Source organism: Microtus oregoni, unplaced genomic scaffold (genome assembly GCF_018167655.1).
Source record: "Microtus oregoni isolate MIOR12 unplaced genomic scaffold, Mior012 000023F_ref0000262, whole genome shotgun sequence".
NCBI lineage: Eukaryota > Metazoa > Chordata > Mammalia > Rodentia > Cricetidae > Microtus > Microtus oregoni.
This window is the reverse complement of record NW_024543082.1, coordinates 29,113,164-29,131,692: the sequence shown is the minus strand read 5'-3', so window position 1 is coordinate 29,131,692 and position 18,529 is coordinate 29,113,164. Positions and strand designations below refer to the sequence as shown.

Here is an 18,529-nt window from a genome sequence, read left to right as displayed (position 1 = left end):
AGCTGTTGCTCCTTCCTCAGCATTCAAACAATTCAAAGAGAGCATAATAGGATACAGTATCAAAATTTTCTGTGTATTTTCCATCTTTTGTGGCTTTATTTTAACCTCTATTTGTTTATTTTTACTTTTATTTTTTGCTTTTTGAGACAGGTTCTCTGTATCTTTGACCTGGAATAACTCTGTAGACCAGGCTGTCCTTGAACTCTCAGAGATACAGGTTCTCTGTATCTTTGACCTGGAATAACTCTGTAGACCAGGCTATCCTTGAACTCTGTCTCTGCCTCCCAGGCATTGGGATTAAAGGCGTGTGCTATCACACCTAGAAGTCACAGAGGTCAATCTTCCTCTGCCTCCCAAGTGTTGGGATTAAAGGTGTGTACTACCACACCCAACAACTCTCTTCCTTTTTTTTGTTTTTTACTTTAAGAACTTCAACTTTTAGCCTGCATATCTTTTTAACACACTGTAAATCATTTAAATTTTTTTTTTGTCTTTGAATCTCTTTTTACTGTATCTCTCTCTCTTTTTCTGACCACATGAGCCTTTAAATTACTGAGCAATATGGGTAGGATTAAAGCCATGGCTTTGCTGGCTAGATCCAGCCCATTCCTTAGCTTTCAGCCTCATGGCAGAGGTACCGGCGGCTGTAGCCATGTTTATCACCACAACTCTGTGGTGTTTCAAGATCCTTTGCCAGCAAACAAGCTACAACACTCAAATGCTCTCTCTGTAGCTGACCTCCTGCCTCAAAGAGTCAGAGTTTGTCCTGGCAGGACGACCCACAAAGCCAGCATTTTTAAACGGCGGAGCTTTATTCCTGCTACGGCTAAAAACCGAAAAGCTTGCATTCAGCTTTTCACCAACACCGTTTAAGTGTTTCGTGGCAGGACTGCTTAATGAGCTGCAGGGTTTTGCAGCTAAAGCTGAATCAGGAAGCCTCTCTTAAATGAGAGTGCTTGCTTGCCTCTAGCAAGCAGAGCAGACCTGAGAAATTGCTGCTACCAAGAAAACATGCTTTACTCTTTCCCAAGCTTTCTCAGGCTTTCAGTGGATTCAGTTGTCCACACGTCTGGGCGCCATTCTGTTGTGGGAGCTACGTGGCTGTATTCTGCCACCCAGCTCCTGCCACTGGCTAGCTTTACCCGAAATAACAACACACAAATTATATTCATTTAAACACTGCTTGGCCCATTATATCTAGCCTCTTCTCAGCTAACTCTCCCACCTGGACTTGCCCATTTCTAATAATTTGTGTAGCACCCCAAGGTGCGCTTACCGGGAAGATTCTAGCCTACATCCATCCTGGATCGGAGTTCATTGCGTCTGCCCCGGAGAGGGGAGCATGGCCTCTGAGCTCGCTTCCTCTTCCTCCCAGCATTCTGTTCTGTTTAATCCTCCCACCTATGTTTTAACCTATGAGGGCCAAGCAGTTTCTTTTTTATAATTAACCAATGACCTTCCTCCATCAGTCCATGACCTACCTGCATGAGCAAGGACCAACATTTAATCTAAAGGATTCAAAAAATAAATAAAAGGAATATACAATAAAACAAAGAAATTTTATGATTTTTGATATAAGAAAGTTGATAAAAATTTTGCTATACAATTTACTGGATTATAAAAGTATGGAAATCTTAAGTAAAAAATAATCCTTCTTTAAATATTCTATGAATAAAAACACAAAAAAATCATTGACGTTCGACATATTATAAGCATTAATAATGTTCAGTCTTGGAAATTAATTATGATAATTTAATACTGTTCTCTAATATAAAAATATTATTCAAAGGTCTGGTTTCCTTTGTTAATATTATTTTTTTCTGGATTTGATTAAAAATTAACTAAAATAATTTATATTCGTTAAATTAAACTTCTGTTTCAAAACCTGAAATATTTCCTTGAGTCTTCTTGTTTTTATTTAATCTGCTAATATATCCAAATACCCTACATTGAAGTGAGTTTTCTCTTGGTGCTAGCCTGTATAGACTTCTCTACGTTAAACTACTACAAATATGCTGCAATAAATCTTACGCTTCACAATAAATAACATACTATACATAGTATGTCCAAGGGAAATCTTAGTTGTTCAAATAAAATAAATCCAGTCAGAAGAAGGGAATAGGGGTTACAAAGGAATCGTTGTGACTGCAACCCCAACATTGAGAGCAGAGCATCAGAGATTCTGAAAAATGATTTTTTGTCTGTGTGTTCTGTTAGTCTTCTAGAACAATTAAATAAACACATGATAAGAGTTTTGAGTCAATCCCCAAATAGAATAGGGATTCCTTCAAGTCAACACATTTCACCTCTACTCACACTTGCTACAATTATTTGAATCTGGCATAATTTCACCTATACTCACAATTGCTATAATTATTTGAACGGCATAATTTCTTCAGTCCAGAAAAGAAGTTAAGTTGTTGATAAGAACGAAGTTCTTTATAAAAAGTAAGTCACTAGACTATATATGCATATACATATACACACATGCTTGCAATAGCAAATATTGGGGAAAGAAAGAGGTTACAATTTTGAAGTAGAGCAGGTATTTATATATGAGTGGGTTTTGAGAGAGGGAAAATAAGGGAGAACTACTGTAATTGTATTAAATCTCACAAACAAAATACAAAAAGTAAGAAATAAGTATTTGTAAGAGGTTAAACCTTAACAGGCTTTGAATAGAAAAATGTGATTACATAGATACAAAAAAATTAGGAGAAAATTTCAGAAATCAACAGAAAGAGGGTAGAAAATTCCAAAAAAAAATGGCCACAAGTGTTGTTGGGACAGAAAGGCTAGAAAGGCAGAGACACAGTAATACACATGTACAAAGAAAAAGTTTTTATATTTATGTATATTTCATTCTTTATCCCTCTATATAAAATTGACTCAAAAACCTTTTTTCCCTTGTTGCTTTAATATATAAGCTTATAAACCCACACCCTTAGAAACTGATATACTAAACTAATAATATAAATTGTATTTACTGACTTATTATGTAATGCTAGCTATGAAAAAAGATTGATGACCTCCTATTACTTTCTATCATCTGAGACAAGTTTCTTCCTCCATAACATTTTCATGGCATTTTTCACCTCTGCATTCCTCAGCGTGTAAATCATAGGGTTAAGCAAAGGTGTCCCAATTGAATAAAATATAGTTATCATCTTGTCCATAGGAAATGTGGTTGCAGGTCGTGTGTATATAAATATGCAAGGTCCAAAGAAAAGGATGACCACGATGATGTGGGAGATGCAGGTGGATAGGGCTTTTCTCCTCCCTTCAGCACTGTGGTTTCTTAGGGAATGCAAGATGATTATGTATGAGACCATCAACATGAGAAAACTCACTGTACAAATGGCCCCACTGTTGGACACCAGAAGAAGGTTGATCATATATGTGTCTATACATGCAAGTTTCAACAGTGGCTGCAAGTCACAGAAAAAGTGATCAATCTCATTGGGACCACAGAAGGGTAAACTCAAGGCTAGACATATTTGAACTAATGAATGCACACAGGATCCCACCCAGGCTATGACCACCAATATCCCACAGACCCGGTGGCTCATGATTGTCATATAATGCAGAGGCTTACAGATGGCCACATAGCGGTCAACAGCCATGAGGATGAGGATGAAGATCTCCAGGCAGCCAAAGAAATGGAAAGTAAACACTTGTATTATGCACTCACTGAAAGGGATAGATGCCTCCTTCAGCAAGGAATCCACAATTGTTCTAGGGGCTATGGTTGTAGAGAAGCAGGTGTCAGACAAGGATAAGTAGAACAAGAAGAAGTACATGGGACTCCCAAGGTTCTGGCTTGTCTTGATGGTCGCAATGATCAACAAGTTACCCAATAATGTCCCCATATAAAAGAGCAAAAACACAACAAATAGGATTTTCTTTCTAAATGGATCCTGTGTCAAACCAAGTAGAATAAACTCAGTCACATTGTTATTCAGCCACATTGTTTCATTAGTGATCAGAAGTGGTACATAAGAAATACTTTATCTGTAAAACAAAAAAGACACTTATTTTGAAGTTGGTGTGTAATTCTAGGTAGATTTTTTTGCAAAACTAAGTAATCCCCATTAATGATATTCTGCTATTTCTTTAATAAGTGATTCAACACTTCTTTCTAAATTTTAGTGATAATACATTTGGATTATTGAATGTGATGGTTTTCCATAGCAGTCTCTAAACACAAATCCCTGCTATCACAATTATGGTTAATTTAATAACTCAATGAATATAAATTTAGAATATGTTATCTATAGTATTTTGTCATTCACTAACTTCATTTTTCATTATAAATTAATACCCTACAACAGATGGGCACAGGAGATCGCTTCCTATGTATAACCCCAGAAGCACAGACATTAAGGGCAACATTGAATAAATGGGACCTACTAAAACTGAGAAGCTTCTGTAAAGCAAAGGACACTCACTAAGACACAAAGGCAACCTACTGACTGGGAGAAGATCTTCACCAACCCCGCAACAGACAAAGGTCTGATCTCCAAAATATATAGAGAACTCAAGAAACTAGACTTTAAAATGCTAATTAACCCAATTAAAAAATGGGGCACTGATCTGAACAGAGAATTCTCAACAGAAGAAGTTCAAATGGCCAAAAGACACTTAAGGTCATGCTCAACTTCCTTAGCAATCAGGGAAATGCAAATCAAAACAACTTTGAGATATCATCTTACACCTGTCAGAATGGCTAAGGTCAAAAACACCAACGATAACCTTTGCTGGAGAGGCTGTGGAGGAAGGGGTACCCTCATCCATTGCTGGTGGGAATGCAATCTTGTGCAACCACTATGGAAATCAATGTGGCGATTCCTCAGGAAATTCGGGATCAGCCTACCCCTGGACCCAGCAATACCACTTTTGGGAATATACCCAAGAGATGCCCTATCATATGACAAAAGCATTTGTTCAACTATGTTCATAGCAGTATTATTTGTAATAGCCAGAACCTGGAAACAACCTAGATGCCCTTCAATGGAAGAATGGATGAAGAAAGTGTGGAATATCTACACATTAGAGTACTACACTGCGGTAAAAAACAATGACTTCTCGAATTTTGCATGCAAATGGATGGAAATAGAAAACACTATCCTGAGTGAGGTATCCCAGACCCAAAAAGATGAACATGAATTCAAGAACAATTGCAGTGGGTTTTTGATCCTACTGCACGTACTGGCTTTGTGGGAGCCTAGGCAGTTTGAATGCTCACCTTACGAGACCTGGATAGAGGTGGGCAGTCCTTGGGCTTCCCACAGGTCAGGGAACCCTGATTGCTCTTCGAGCAGATGAGGGGGGGGGGACTTGATCGGGGGAGGGGGAGGGAAATGGGAAGCGGTTGTGGGGACGAGGCAGAAATCCTTAATAAATAAATAAATTAAAAATAATAATAAAAAAAAAGATGAACATGGGATGTACTCACTCATAATTGGTTTCTAGCCATAAATAAGGGTCACGGAGTCTACAATAGGTGAACCTATAGAAGCTAAGAAAGAAGGTGAACCCAAGGAAAAACATATAGTTATCCTCTTGGCTAAGGGAAGTAGACAAAATTGCCGGGGAGAAAATCGGATCTTGGGGGTGGGGTGGGATGGGGGTAAGGGGAGATGGGGAGAGAAAAGTTAGAAGGGAAGGAGGTCGGGCCTTGCGAAAGCAGGAGGATTGGGATAAAGGAAGGTTGGACAGGGGAGCACGGAACCACAATTCTTAGTTAAGGGAGCCACTTTAGGGTTGGCAAGAGACCTGACCCTAGAGGGGCTCCCAGGTGCCCAAGCCGAGGTCCCCAGTTAGTTCCTTGGGCAGCTGAGGATAGGGAACCTGAAATGACCCTATCCTAGATCAATACTGACGAATATCTTGCATATCATCATAGAACCTTCATCTGGTGATGGATGGAGATAGAGACAGAGACCCACACTGAAGCAATGGACTGAGCTCTCAAGGTCCCAATGCGGAGCAGAAGGAGGGAGAACATGAGCAAAGAAGTCGGGACCACGAGGGGTGCACCCACCCATTGAGACAGTGGAGCTGATCTACTGCGAGCTCACCAAGGCCAGCTGGAATGTGACTGAAAAAGCATGGGATAAAACTGGACTCTCTGAACATGGCGAACAATGAGGGCTGATGAGAAGCCAAGGACAATGGCACGGGGTTTTGATCCTACGTAATGTGCTGGCTTTGTGGGAGCCTAGCCAGTTTGGATGTTCACCTTCCTAGATATGGACGGAGGGGGGAGGTCCTAGGTCTTACCACAGGGCAGAAAACCCTGACTGCTCTTTGGACTGGAGAGGGAGGGGGAAAGGAGTGGGGGTAGGGGGAGAAGGGTGGGAGGAGGGGGAGGGAAATGGGAGGCTGGGAGGAGGTGGAAACTTGTTTTTTTTTTCTCCTTTTCTCAATAAAAAAAAAAAGAAAACTAAAAAAAAAACAAAAAAACAAAAAAAATTAATATTAAATCGTATCACCAATTAAATATTTGACATATACTTGATTTTCTTGGGGTTTCATGAAATATGAAGATGCCTTTCATTACAACACCATAAAGAATGACATACTTTTACATATCATCATACATTCTATTACAGATATGATTAAATATGTAATATTTCAGCATTATAAAACAGCCTAAAATGAGATATTTCAGATATTCCAGCCTAAAAATGAGGAAAATAAATATTTATAACTTCCAAATAATCTTAAAATACACTGTGATACTTATTATGTGATATATTCAATAGATCGCAATAAATATTTTTTGGTAACAAGAAATATCATTACCATTACCTCTTTTAATTTTAACCATGCAGAGCCCTGTATTTGAGTAAATTAATATGGTGGTCATTATTGTTCAATTGGCAAAATTTTTGTGATAACAGTTTTATTTTCGATTTATTTATTTAGATGTGTTTGAATCAGCTTACATTGTACTGGAAAATACATGTAATCTTCTGTAGTTTTTATTATTTATTTATCTATAAACACTGTATTCTTGGAATGAGGGAGCAATACATTAGAAAAGGAAAGATGTTATTTTGCAGAATAGGAAATATAGATAGTCAGTAAATGATCATTCATTTTTTTTTTTGCCTGCAAAAGTCAATATTTACAGATGTTAAAATACCACTTCTGGCAATAATCACTAATATGTAAATGATATTAGCATGGTTTTTGCTTTTAAGAACAGAGCCATTTTACCAATTATTTCTGATCAAAAATGAAATTGTATGATATGTATAGACAAGTAATACCAATGAAGTGGAATCTATTTATAAGCTATACAAAAAGACTATTTATCCCACTGTGCTCCTACCAATCCCACCACCATATTTTCTGTATGGTGTTGAAAGTTGTTAGTCAAAAAAAAAAAAAAGGGACAGACCAGACATGACAGACACAAAATTGTCATTACAGGGATTTACTTTGCTCTCTTGACAAATTTTATTCTCTATCAAGGACTTGAGATGTCTTCCCTTTGTATGAATCAAAATATTAATGGCAAAATGTCAGACAAAGTTACTCACCCATAGGTTCTGTGATCTTTGACAAGTATCTTAGGCTGTAAGAGAACTGAATTGTTCTATCAATCATCAAATATTTTTTCCTTCCATTTTACATTCGACTTTGCTGTGACATGTTTGTACACTATTATAACATATGGTTTGTGGACATGGTGATGGAAAAATGCATATGCTTCTTATATAAAACAGCGTTTTGTATTAATCCCATTACTGTTTTCATTTTTAGAATAAGCACATTAACCTCAAACACAAACTCTGATTTCTTTCTCTAAGGAATCCAAAGGACTAGATTTAATGATCTTGGTAAAGTTTATAGTTTTGATTAAACATTTAACCATTACTTTCATCAGTAGTCAAATACTTATCTTTCTTCATGGAACATATTCAATTTATAGTTATTATGACCATCTTGACATTTTAAGACTCAGTTTTAAAGACAATTAATGAAGTTTTTAATGATTGTTTTGTAACAAGGAAAATAATCTATGGTTTGTGAAAAAACTTTCCTCATAGGTTTTGTTGTACTAATGTAGATACTTGATTAATTGCAATTACTGAATGGTTCTTTTGTTTTCTTCCTTGAATAAATATGCAGAAAATCTATGCTTCCAATATATCATATTCCATTATAACAAACTCAACATTTGCATATATGGATACCTAACAGTTTAAATTGAGCATTGTTCCTTTCTTCTTAAAAATGTAACACTTGTCTTATAGAAGGAGACAGGGTTCAGTGGACAAAGTGGTTACTGAGTATGATGTTATGAGTTTAAATCTCTACTATATAAAATGCTAGGCTTGGTAGAATGTACTCATAACTCAAGAGCTGAGTGCTCACAACCCAACAATTCTAGCCCAACTGAACTTCACAATATTTGAAACAACTGAAGAAAGCGTCCTGATGTCTGCTTCTGACTTCCACACACAGGAAAATACATTCTCATGCACATGTGCACATACACACACCCACACCTCAAGTTTAGTATTTATCTAATTATTTTAGTGCTTTTCTAACTTTAAATCATATTGAAATCATGAATTTATTGGGGTTTCCACCTATTATGTGTGGAGGGCAAGAAAATATTATCCTAATTTATTTTTTAAAAGCCCTAAGTTCTAAGTAACTGATAAATTAACAAAATAAACTGTAACACAAGATGTTTTATTTTAAATTGTGCTGGGTCTCTGGCACCCACAAAATGAAAATTTTCAGAATCTTTTCATTGTGTTTTACATAATCTTGCTGATTTCATATCCTAATACAATTTTTTTCTCAGTGTCTGTGCATAAAAATCTTATGTCCATTTCCCCCCAAAAATTGTTACATTTTCAGCAGGTTCTTAAAGAATAAGATTTTAAAATTCTGTTGTACTGGTCTGAAAACAGAGCAGTGCTGAAGGGAAACTGGGATGACTATAGGATGGGTATAAAAGATCAACACAGCAATAACTAGAAAATAGGTTGTTGTTGTGAGTGGAGGAAAAGAGCTCAATGAAAAGAAACCCAGAAAAGATAGGAACAGAATTGGACTAGAATGTGGTGTGATGACTCCTCCCATGGCTGGACGCTGCAATGCAGAGTCCATATGATAAGCATCAGTGCTTCTCCAAGTCCCTATTTTGCTAATTCAGCTATCCTGCTTGTCTCTCTTCTAGAAAAATGCTACACTCCCCTATTTTCATGAGGAAGTTAATATTATTACAGAAAATATAAAAATCTTTTCTTATACGTAAAAATATATTATTTCTCTGGAGTTTCAATACTTCCTAAAGCCCAAATTAAAGAGTGATAATCTCCCCTCGGGGTAGAATGATACCTGAAAAGCAGCTTTTCTAAGGACTTATTAAACATTCAAAAACTCTAACCTAGTTTTGACTTGCCAGATTCCTTAAATAGCATGAAATTATTATGTAGTTATTCTTCATTTCAAATATTACTAAGCTGAGGACAGGATCATCATGTTTGGGCACGAGTAAATCATAATAGCGTATTTTCAGTTAAAAAAAGAGTTACTAGGACAAACACTGAAGATAAAGGAAAATTTTCTGCCAAAATATTTTGATGGTTTTCTGTGCTCTATAGAATCTTCTCTCTACTATATTATATAATCATCTTTATATTTCTTTAATTCATGCTACTGATAAATGAGTTACATAATGTATATATATTATGTTTAGGGTCCATTTATATATTTGCTCTAAAATTCTCTGAGATACAGTCACTTATTTTACAGACTAAATCTCAGATGTGAGTGAGTTACAAATTGCAGTCTCATGATATCATTGAAGATACATGGGAAAAGCACAGTATTCTGCCCTAGTTTGTCAGTTGGAGATGGAAAAAATGGCATCCTCCGGAAGGCTTAGCAAAGTCACTAGGATTTATTTGCCTTACTCTAGTTGTTAATAAGGCAACAGTCTTCTCTCAATTTCTGAGATCTATAGCTTCATAGAGATATCATATTTTATCCCACCACCTCAGAAGTAAAGTATTTGTGAATTATTCTTCACCATCCCATATCAATGAATTATCATCAAATTTAACATATGGAACACATTTTTTTCTTCTCACTATAATGATTTTTCACATACTTGGTGTTTATATAAAGTTTTTGTCAACATTAAAGAATGTCTTCATCCAAATATTTGGATTTCATTTGATTTAGTAAGTGTTTAAAGTTTGGGGTTATTTTTATTTATTTCTTGCTCATAGGATGTCAGAATGATGCAGATTAAACATGGACATGTATTAAAATATATTTAATTAACCTACTATAATGAGAGGCTGACCCCCAAAAGCAAAACCTCTCACTTACCAGTTGGTAGGCTCAGGAAGTTAACATCATTGTCTGTCTGTCCACTGCCTTTTGAAGGCAGATTTTCCATAGGGAAAAAGAAATTTATTGTTGCATCCCAGAGGGAATTTTTTGACAATAATGCTATAAAGTATCAATAATCCAAAATAAATTATTCCCTAAAGTTATCATTATTTTACAAATGAGACTTGTATGATATTATGAGTTCAACTATGAGTTCTTAGCTCATTCAACGTAATCCTCATCTCACCTGAGAACCAGATGGAAATGAAAGCATGGGATTAGAAGCTTCAGACAAACTCAACCATTCTCACACACATGCACACATGCATACACTTGTTCATGCACACACACACACACACACACACACACACACACTACAAGTACATGATGAAGAAGATAGCTGAAAATAGGAAAAAATAATTTTATTAGTGAAAGAATAAATGGGTAGTGGAAGAATATTACTGCTCCCACCAGTGCCTTAAGCTACTAAACAGAGTATTAGCACATACGTCTTCAAGCTCTTATAATATAATGTGTTATATTTTCTCTGTTTTTTATTTTATGTTTTCTTTAAATTTTGTACAATGTTTGTTTGACCATGCTTTCTCCTCCATAAACTCCTTTCAGATCTTGGTCAATTCTATACCCTGCTGTTGTCATATTCTGTTTCTCTCTCCCTCTCAACTGCGACCTGGGTGAGAGCAGACCTAAGACAGCAAACTCCATAGGAACAGGTACAGGGGAGCAACTACTGAGCAAGTGAGCCAGAGCCAGAGACTGCTGAGGGTCTGGACATGTATCTGGGATCTTCAAGGGGGTATACTTAAGCCAGGACTTCTATGGGTCTGAGCATGAGGCAAGGACCTCCGAGGAACTAGGTCTAAGACAGGGCCTCCATAGGGCATGAATCTTTGACCTCCAAGGGAGTAGGCAGAAACTAGAGCTCTCTCTGTGTCCTATTGTGAGTCTGGGACCTCTGAAGGAGTAAACCTGCACCAGGTCATCTGCAGGTCTGGGTGCACCTGAGCCTGGAACTCCAAGGGAGTAGACAGAAGCCAGAGTCCTTTGCAGGACCAACCCCAAGCCAGGAACCTCTGCAAGAACAGATCCAGGCCAGGGACATTTACAGAAACAGGTTCGAGCCAACAATGTAGGATAAGGCAGGCCTGGTACAGCAAAGTCCAAGGAGAGGAGCAAAGCCTGGGAGCACTGAGTGACCCAAAGTTGTAACTAGAACCATGGAACTTACTGTACCACGAGGAACAACCATCTGACCCTTGGATTCATTGGCATCTAGAAGATTAATCAATAGAATCACAGACAGACCCAACCAAACCTATTAGAGGAAAAGATGAATAGAAAGGGTAAGAACACACAAAACACCACAAAGAGCAACATGATACCAGTAAAACCTAAAGACCCTACAACAGCAAGACTTGAACAACCAAATATAGATGAAGCTGAAGAAAATGAGATTAAAAAATAACTTCAGGAGAATGTTTAAAACTCTTAAAGAGGAAATGAGAAATTTCCTTAAAGAAATGGAGGAAAAGACAAACAAAAAATTGGAAGACATCAGCAAATCCCTTAAAGAAAACCAAGAAAAAGCAATCAAACATATGAAAGAAACTATTCAAGACCTGAAAACTAAAATAGAGATAATAAAGAAAACACAAGCCAATGGAATTATAGAAACAGAAATCATGAGAAAATGATCAGGAACCACAAACGCAAGCATGAACAGCAGAATATTGTTCAGCAGAGATGGAGGAGAGTATCTCAAATACTGAAGATACAATAGAGAAAATAGACTCATCAGTTAAAGAAAACACTAAATCTAACAAAAGCTTAATTCAAAATATGGAGGAAATATAGAACACCGTGAAAAGGCCAAGCTTAAGAATAATAGGCATAGAAGAAGGAGAAGTTCAATTCAAAAGCACATTTAACAAAATCATAGGAAAAAACCTTCCAAACCTAAAGAAAAATATGCTGATGAAGATACAAGAAGCTTACAGAACACCAAATAGACTGAATCAAAAAAAGTCCTCTTGCCACAAAATAATCATATCACTAAACATACAGAGTAAAGAAAGGAAACATACAGAGCAAAGGAAAAAGGCCCAGTAACATGTAAAGGCAGACTTATCAGAATTACACCTGACTTCATTGGAGACAATGAAATCCAGAAGGTCATGGTCAAGCATTATGCAGACATTAAGAGACCACAGATGCCAACCTAGGCTACTATACTCAGCAAAACTTTCAATCACCGTAGAAGGACAAAATAAGATATTCCATGACAAAACCAGTTTTAACCAATACCTAACCACAAACCCAGCCCTAAACAAAATACTAGAAGGAAAACTAACGCAAGGAAGTTGGCTACATCAACACAAACACGGACAATTGATGGTCTCAAAGAAGGGGAAAATGTACAAATTAACATCACCAACATTGAAAACTAAATTAACAGGAGATAGCAATCACTGGTCATTAATATCCCTTAATATAAATGGACTCAACTCACCTATAAAAAGGCACAGGCAGCCCCTGACAGTCTCCGGTCGGGGTCACAGGGACGTGAAGTCCGCTGCCTGGACCTTTGCAGACTGTACTGTCCGGGGTGGTACTTTCTGCTGCCGCTGCAGCGGCCCCGTGTCTGAAGAACGCGGCTGTCCTGGGACCAGGGATAGTACAGGCGACAAGGGTCTTTCACACAGGACAGCAACGTCTCGCCCCTGTACCACCTCTTCCTGAATATGGAGGAAAAGTACGTCTTGGGCTGATTCCTGAAGAATTTTTCCAGTTCCTTTACCCTAAAACTGGTGTAACAGGACCCTACGTGCTTGGAACTGGGCTTAGCTTGTATTTTCTGTCCAAAGAAATATATGTGATTACCCTAGAGACCTTCTCTACCATAACAGTAGTAGGGTTGATTGTCTATGTGATTAAGAAATATGGTGCTTCTATTGGAGAATTTCCTGAAAAACTTAAAGAGGAAAAAATTGCCCAACTAGAAGTAAAGCAAGCAACCATCCAACAAATCCAGGATGCAATTGAATTGAAGAAGGCACAGCAGGCACTGGTTCAGAAGCGCCACTACCTCTTCGATGTTCAGAGGAATAACATTGCCTTGGCCTTGGAAGTCACCTACCAGGAACGGCTCCATAGAGCATATAAGGAGGTAAAGAATTGCCTGTACTACCATATTTCTGTACAGAACATGATGCGTCGCAAGGAGCAAGAGTACATGATAGACTGGGTGGAAAAGCATGTGGTGCAGAGCATTTCTGCACAGCAGGAAAAGGAGACCATTGCCAAGTGCATCTCAGATCTAAAGCTGCTTGCTAAGAAGGCTCAAGCTCAGCCAGTTATGTGAATGTAGCTATCTCAGTTGAGATGGCCAGAGAGAAACGGGAAGTAGTCTGTGTGAAGAACTCTTCCTGTATTGCTGTCTATTGAAATCACAGTGTACCTTTCCTGAGAAATGATCTAGATTCATTTATTTAGTGACTTAATCCTATTGGCCAGTTCGGGTATTTCTGATCCTTGTTGTGTATCTGGAGTTGACTGAAGATCACTTTTGAGTAAGTAACTTGCAGTAACTTGCTGCCTGACTAAAATTACCAAGTTATAGTTTAAAGTTGTAATTAGTTATACCATCTGGCAATAAAATGACATTTGAAACAAAAAAAGGCACAGGCTAACAGATTGGATACAAAAAGAGAATCCATTCTTTTTCTGCATACAAGAAACACACCTCAACCTCAAAGACAAACATCACCTCCGAGTAAAGAGTTGGGAAAAGATATTCTAATCAAATGGACCTAAGAAACAAGTGGGTATAACTATTCTAATATCTAAGAAAATAGACTTCAGACTAAATCAATCAAAAAGAAGACAAAGAAGGATATTTCATATTAGTCACAGGAAAAATGCATCAAGAGGAAATCTCAATAATGAACATCTATGCCCCCCAAACAAGAGCACCCTCATATGTAAAAGACACTTTTCAAGCTAAAATCATACATTAAACCCCACACACTAATTGTGGGAGACTTCAACACTTCACTCTCACCACTGGACCAGTCAGTCAGACAAAAATTGCACAGAGAAATAAGATAACTAACAGATGTTATGACTCAAATGGACTTAACAGACATCTATAGGATATTCCATCAAAACAGAAAAGAATATACCTTCTTCTCAGCTCCTCATGAAACCTTCTCAAAAATTGACCACATGCTCAGTAACAAAACAAGCCTCAACAAATACAAAAAATGGAATAACCCCATGTACCTTATCAGATCACCATAATTTAAAACTAGAACTCAACATCAATAGTAACTCCAGAAAGCCCACAAACACATGGAAATTAAACAATGCTCACCTGAATCATCAGTGGGTCAAGGAAGATATAATGGGAGAAATTAAAGACTTCCTAAAAATTCAATGAAAATGACCACAAAACATACCTCAATTTATTGGACACAATGAAAGCAGTGTTAAGAGGAAAGTTCATAGCTCTAAATGCCTACATAAAGAAACTGGAAAAATTCCACACTAGTGAATTAACAGAACATTTGAAAACTTTAGAAAAAAAGAAGCAAACTTACCCAAGAGAACTAGATAGCAGGAAATAATAAAATTGAGAGCTGAAATAAAGAAAATGGAAACAAAGAATACAAAGAATCAATGAGACAAAGAGTTGGTTCTTTAAGGAAATCAACAAAATAGACAAATCTTTATCCAAACTAACCAAAAGGCAGAGAGAATATCCAAATTAACAAAATCAGAAATGAATGGAGGACATAAAAAGAGGCACAGAGGAAATACAGAGAATCATCAAGTCATATTTCAAAAGCCTGTACTCCACAAAATTGGAAAACTTAAAAGAAATGGACAGCTTTCTGGATAAATATCACTTACCAAAATTAAATCAAGACTAGATAAGCAAATTAAACAGATCTATAACTGCTGAAGAAATAGAAACAGTCATCAAAAGTCTCCTAAACATAAAAAGCTCAGGACCAGATGGTTTCAGCTCATAATTCTACAAGATTTTAAAAAAAGAAGTAATACTAATACACCTTAAATTATTCCATACAATAGAAACAGAAAGAACATTCCCAAACTCTTTTTTTAAAAGATTTTATTTATTATGCATACAGTGTTCTATCTGCATGTACACCTGCAGGTCAAAAAAGGGCACCAGATCTCATGGATGGTTGTGAGCCACCATATGGGACTTGAACTCATGACCTCTAGAAGAGCAGTCACTGCTCTTAACCTCTGAGCCATCTTTCCAGCCCCTGCCAAACTCTTTTTATGAGGTTACAATTACCCTGATACCCAAACCACAGAAAGACATTACTAAACAAAAGAATTCCAGACCAATCTCACTCATGAACATTGATGCAAAAATACTAAATAAAATACTGGCAAATCAAATCCAAGAACACATCAGAACCATCATCCACCATGATCAAGTCAGCTTCATCCCAGAGATGCAGGGATGCTTCAACATATGAAAATCTGTCAACATAATCCACAATATAAACAAACTGAAAAATAAAAACCACATGATCATATCATTAGATGCCAAAAAAGCTTTCAACAAAATACAACATCCTTTTATGATAAAGGTCTTGGAGAGAGCAGGAATACAAATAACATACTTAAACATAATAAAGGCAGTATACTGTAAACAAATAGCCAACATCAAACTAAATGGAGAGAAACTACCAGCGATCCCACTGAAATCAGGAACAAAAGAAGATTGTCTATTCTCTCCATATCTATTCAATATAGTTCTTGGGGGTCTTAGCTAGACCAATAACACACCAAAAGGAGATCAAGGGAATACAAATCTGAAAAGAATTCAAACTATCACTATTTGCTAATGATATGATAGTTTACATATGTGACCCCAAATTTTTTTTACCAAGGAACATCTACAACTCATAAACACTCAGTAATGGAACAGAATACAAGATTATTCAAAAAAAAATCAGTAGCCTTCCTGTACATAGATGATATAGGGGCTGAGAATGATATCAGAGAAACATAACCCTTCACAATAGCCACAAGTAGCATAAAATATTTCAGAGTAAATCTGACCAAACAAGTAGAAGAGTTGTATGACAAGAACTTTAAATCTTTGAAGAAAGAATTTGAAGAAGACACTGGAAAGTGGAAAAATCTCCCATGCTCTTAGGTAGGTAGAGTTGACATAGTAAAAATTGCAATCTTACCAAAAGCAATCTACAGATTCAATGCAAAGCGCATCAAAATCCTAGCAAAATTCTTCATATACCTTGAAAGAATAGTACTCAACTTCATATGGAAAAGCAAAAACCCAGGATAGCCAAAGCAATCCTGTACAATCAAAGAACTTCTGGAGGCATCACAATCCCTGACTTCAAACTCTACTACAGAGCTACAGTACTAAAAACAGCCTGGTATTGGCATAAAAACAAACAAGAGGACCAATGAAACAGATTTGAAGACGTGGATATTAACCCACACACCTTCGAACACCTGATTTTTGACAAAAAAGCAAAAAACATCAAATGGAAAAAAGATAGCATATTTTAAAAATGGTCCTGGCATAACTGGATATCAACATGTAGAAGAATGAATATCGACCCATATCTATCACCATGTACAAAACTCAAGTCCAAATCAATCAAAGACCTCAACATAAAGCCAGCCACACTGAACCTTTCAGAAGAGAAAGTGGGAAGTATACTTGAACACATAGACACAGTAGACCACTTTCAGCACAGACACTGAGAGAAAAAATTAATAAATGGGACCTCCTGAAACTGAAAAGCTTCTGTATAACAAAGGACACAGTCAATAAGACAAAATGACAGCCTACAGAATGGGAAAAGATCTTCATTAACCCCACATCAGACAGAAGTCTAATCTCCAAAATAAACAAAGAATTAAAGAAATTGGTTATCAAAAGAACAAATAATCCAATAAAAAAATGGAGTGCAAACCTAAACAGAGATCTCTCAACAGAGGAATTTAAATGGCTAAAAGACATTTAGGAAATGTTCAACATCTTTAGTCATCAGATAAATGCAAATCAAAACAACTCTAAGATGCCATCTTACACCTGTAAGAATGGCCAAGATCAAAAACACCAAAGGTAGCTTTTGCTGGAGAGATTGTCGGAATACAAGCTGGTATAGTCCCTTTGGACGACAGTGTGGCGATTTCTCAAACAATTAAGAAACAACGGTTCTCAAGACCCAGCAATACCACTTTTGTGTATATTTCCAAAGGATACTCAATCATGCCAAAGGACATATGTTCAGCTATGTTCATAGCAGCTTTGTTTGTTATTGCCAGAACCTTGGAACAACCTAAAAGCCCCTTGACTGAAGACTTGATAAGGAAAATGTAGTACATTTACACAATAGAGTACTACACAGCAGAAAAAAATAACAATATTTTAAATCTGCAAGCAAATGAATGGAGCTAGAAAATATTTTGAGTGAGGTAACCCAGACACAGAAAGACAATTATCACATCTACTCACTCATAAGTGGTTTTTAAACATAAAGCAAAGAAAACAAGGCCACAAATCAGAACGTAGACAAAAATGAGGACCCTAAAAGAGCCATACATACATCTAATCTACATGGGAAGTAGAAAAAGACAAGATCTCCTGAGTAATTTGGGAGCATGAGGTCCATGGAAGAGGGTTGAAGGGGAGGGGAGAGGCAGGGAAGGGAGCAGAGAAAAATGTAGATATCAAAAAAAGTGGTATGTAACTGGATGAAGACTCTAAAGCAGACAGCTATGGAATAAATGAGCCAACAATTATCTCTATGCTTCCACCAATATTTAAAGGAATTTACAAATAACAAAAATCTTTTGTTCAAAAAATTTATAAAAAAATTATGCTGGATAATAGAAACGTTGGAATATCCTCATGATAAAGTATGATCTTATTCACGATGTAATGTGGGTGGCAGTATCCATAAAGAAAATGTATTTAGCTCAATCTTTGATGTTATTTGTTGTTTTTCTAACAATATTTTAATATTTTTATATTTAAGTCCAGACTGCTGGAGGTTGATAATAATATGATTTGAGAGAACTATTTCTATGGATCCTGATTTTTCATACCTAACAACATTAT

The 18,529-nt window shown here is 36.7% G+C and overlaps 2 protein-coding genes across 2 annotated transcripts; one reads left to right on the top strand and one right to left on the bottom strand.

Annotated features, from left to right (window-relative positions):
• Positions 1-3,035: 3,035 nt before the first annotated feature.
• LOC121461935 (olfactory receptor 4C16-like) lies at positions 3,036-3,968 on the bottom strand. The gene has a single exon (XM_041673309.1). It carries the CDS (start codon positions 3,966-3,968, stop codon positions 3,036-3,038), a length of 933 nt encoding a protein of 310 aa, XP_041529243.1.
• Positions 3,969-11,606: 7,638 nt separating this feature from the next.
• LOC121461647 (ATP synthase F(0) complex subunit B1, mitochondrial-like) lies at positions 11,607-13,845 on the top strand. The gene is made up of 2 exons (XM_041672733.1): positions 11,607-11,618; positions 12,980-13,845. Exons 1-2 carry the CDS (start codon positions 11,607-11,609, stop codon positions 13,748-13,750), a joined length of 783 nt encoding a protein of 260 aa, XP_041528667.1. The 3' UTR covers positions 13,751-13,845.
• The last annotated feature ends 4,684 nt before the right edge of the window (positions 13,846-18,529 follow it).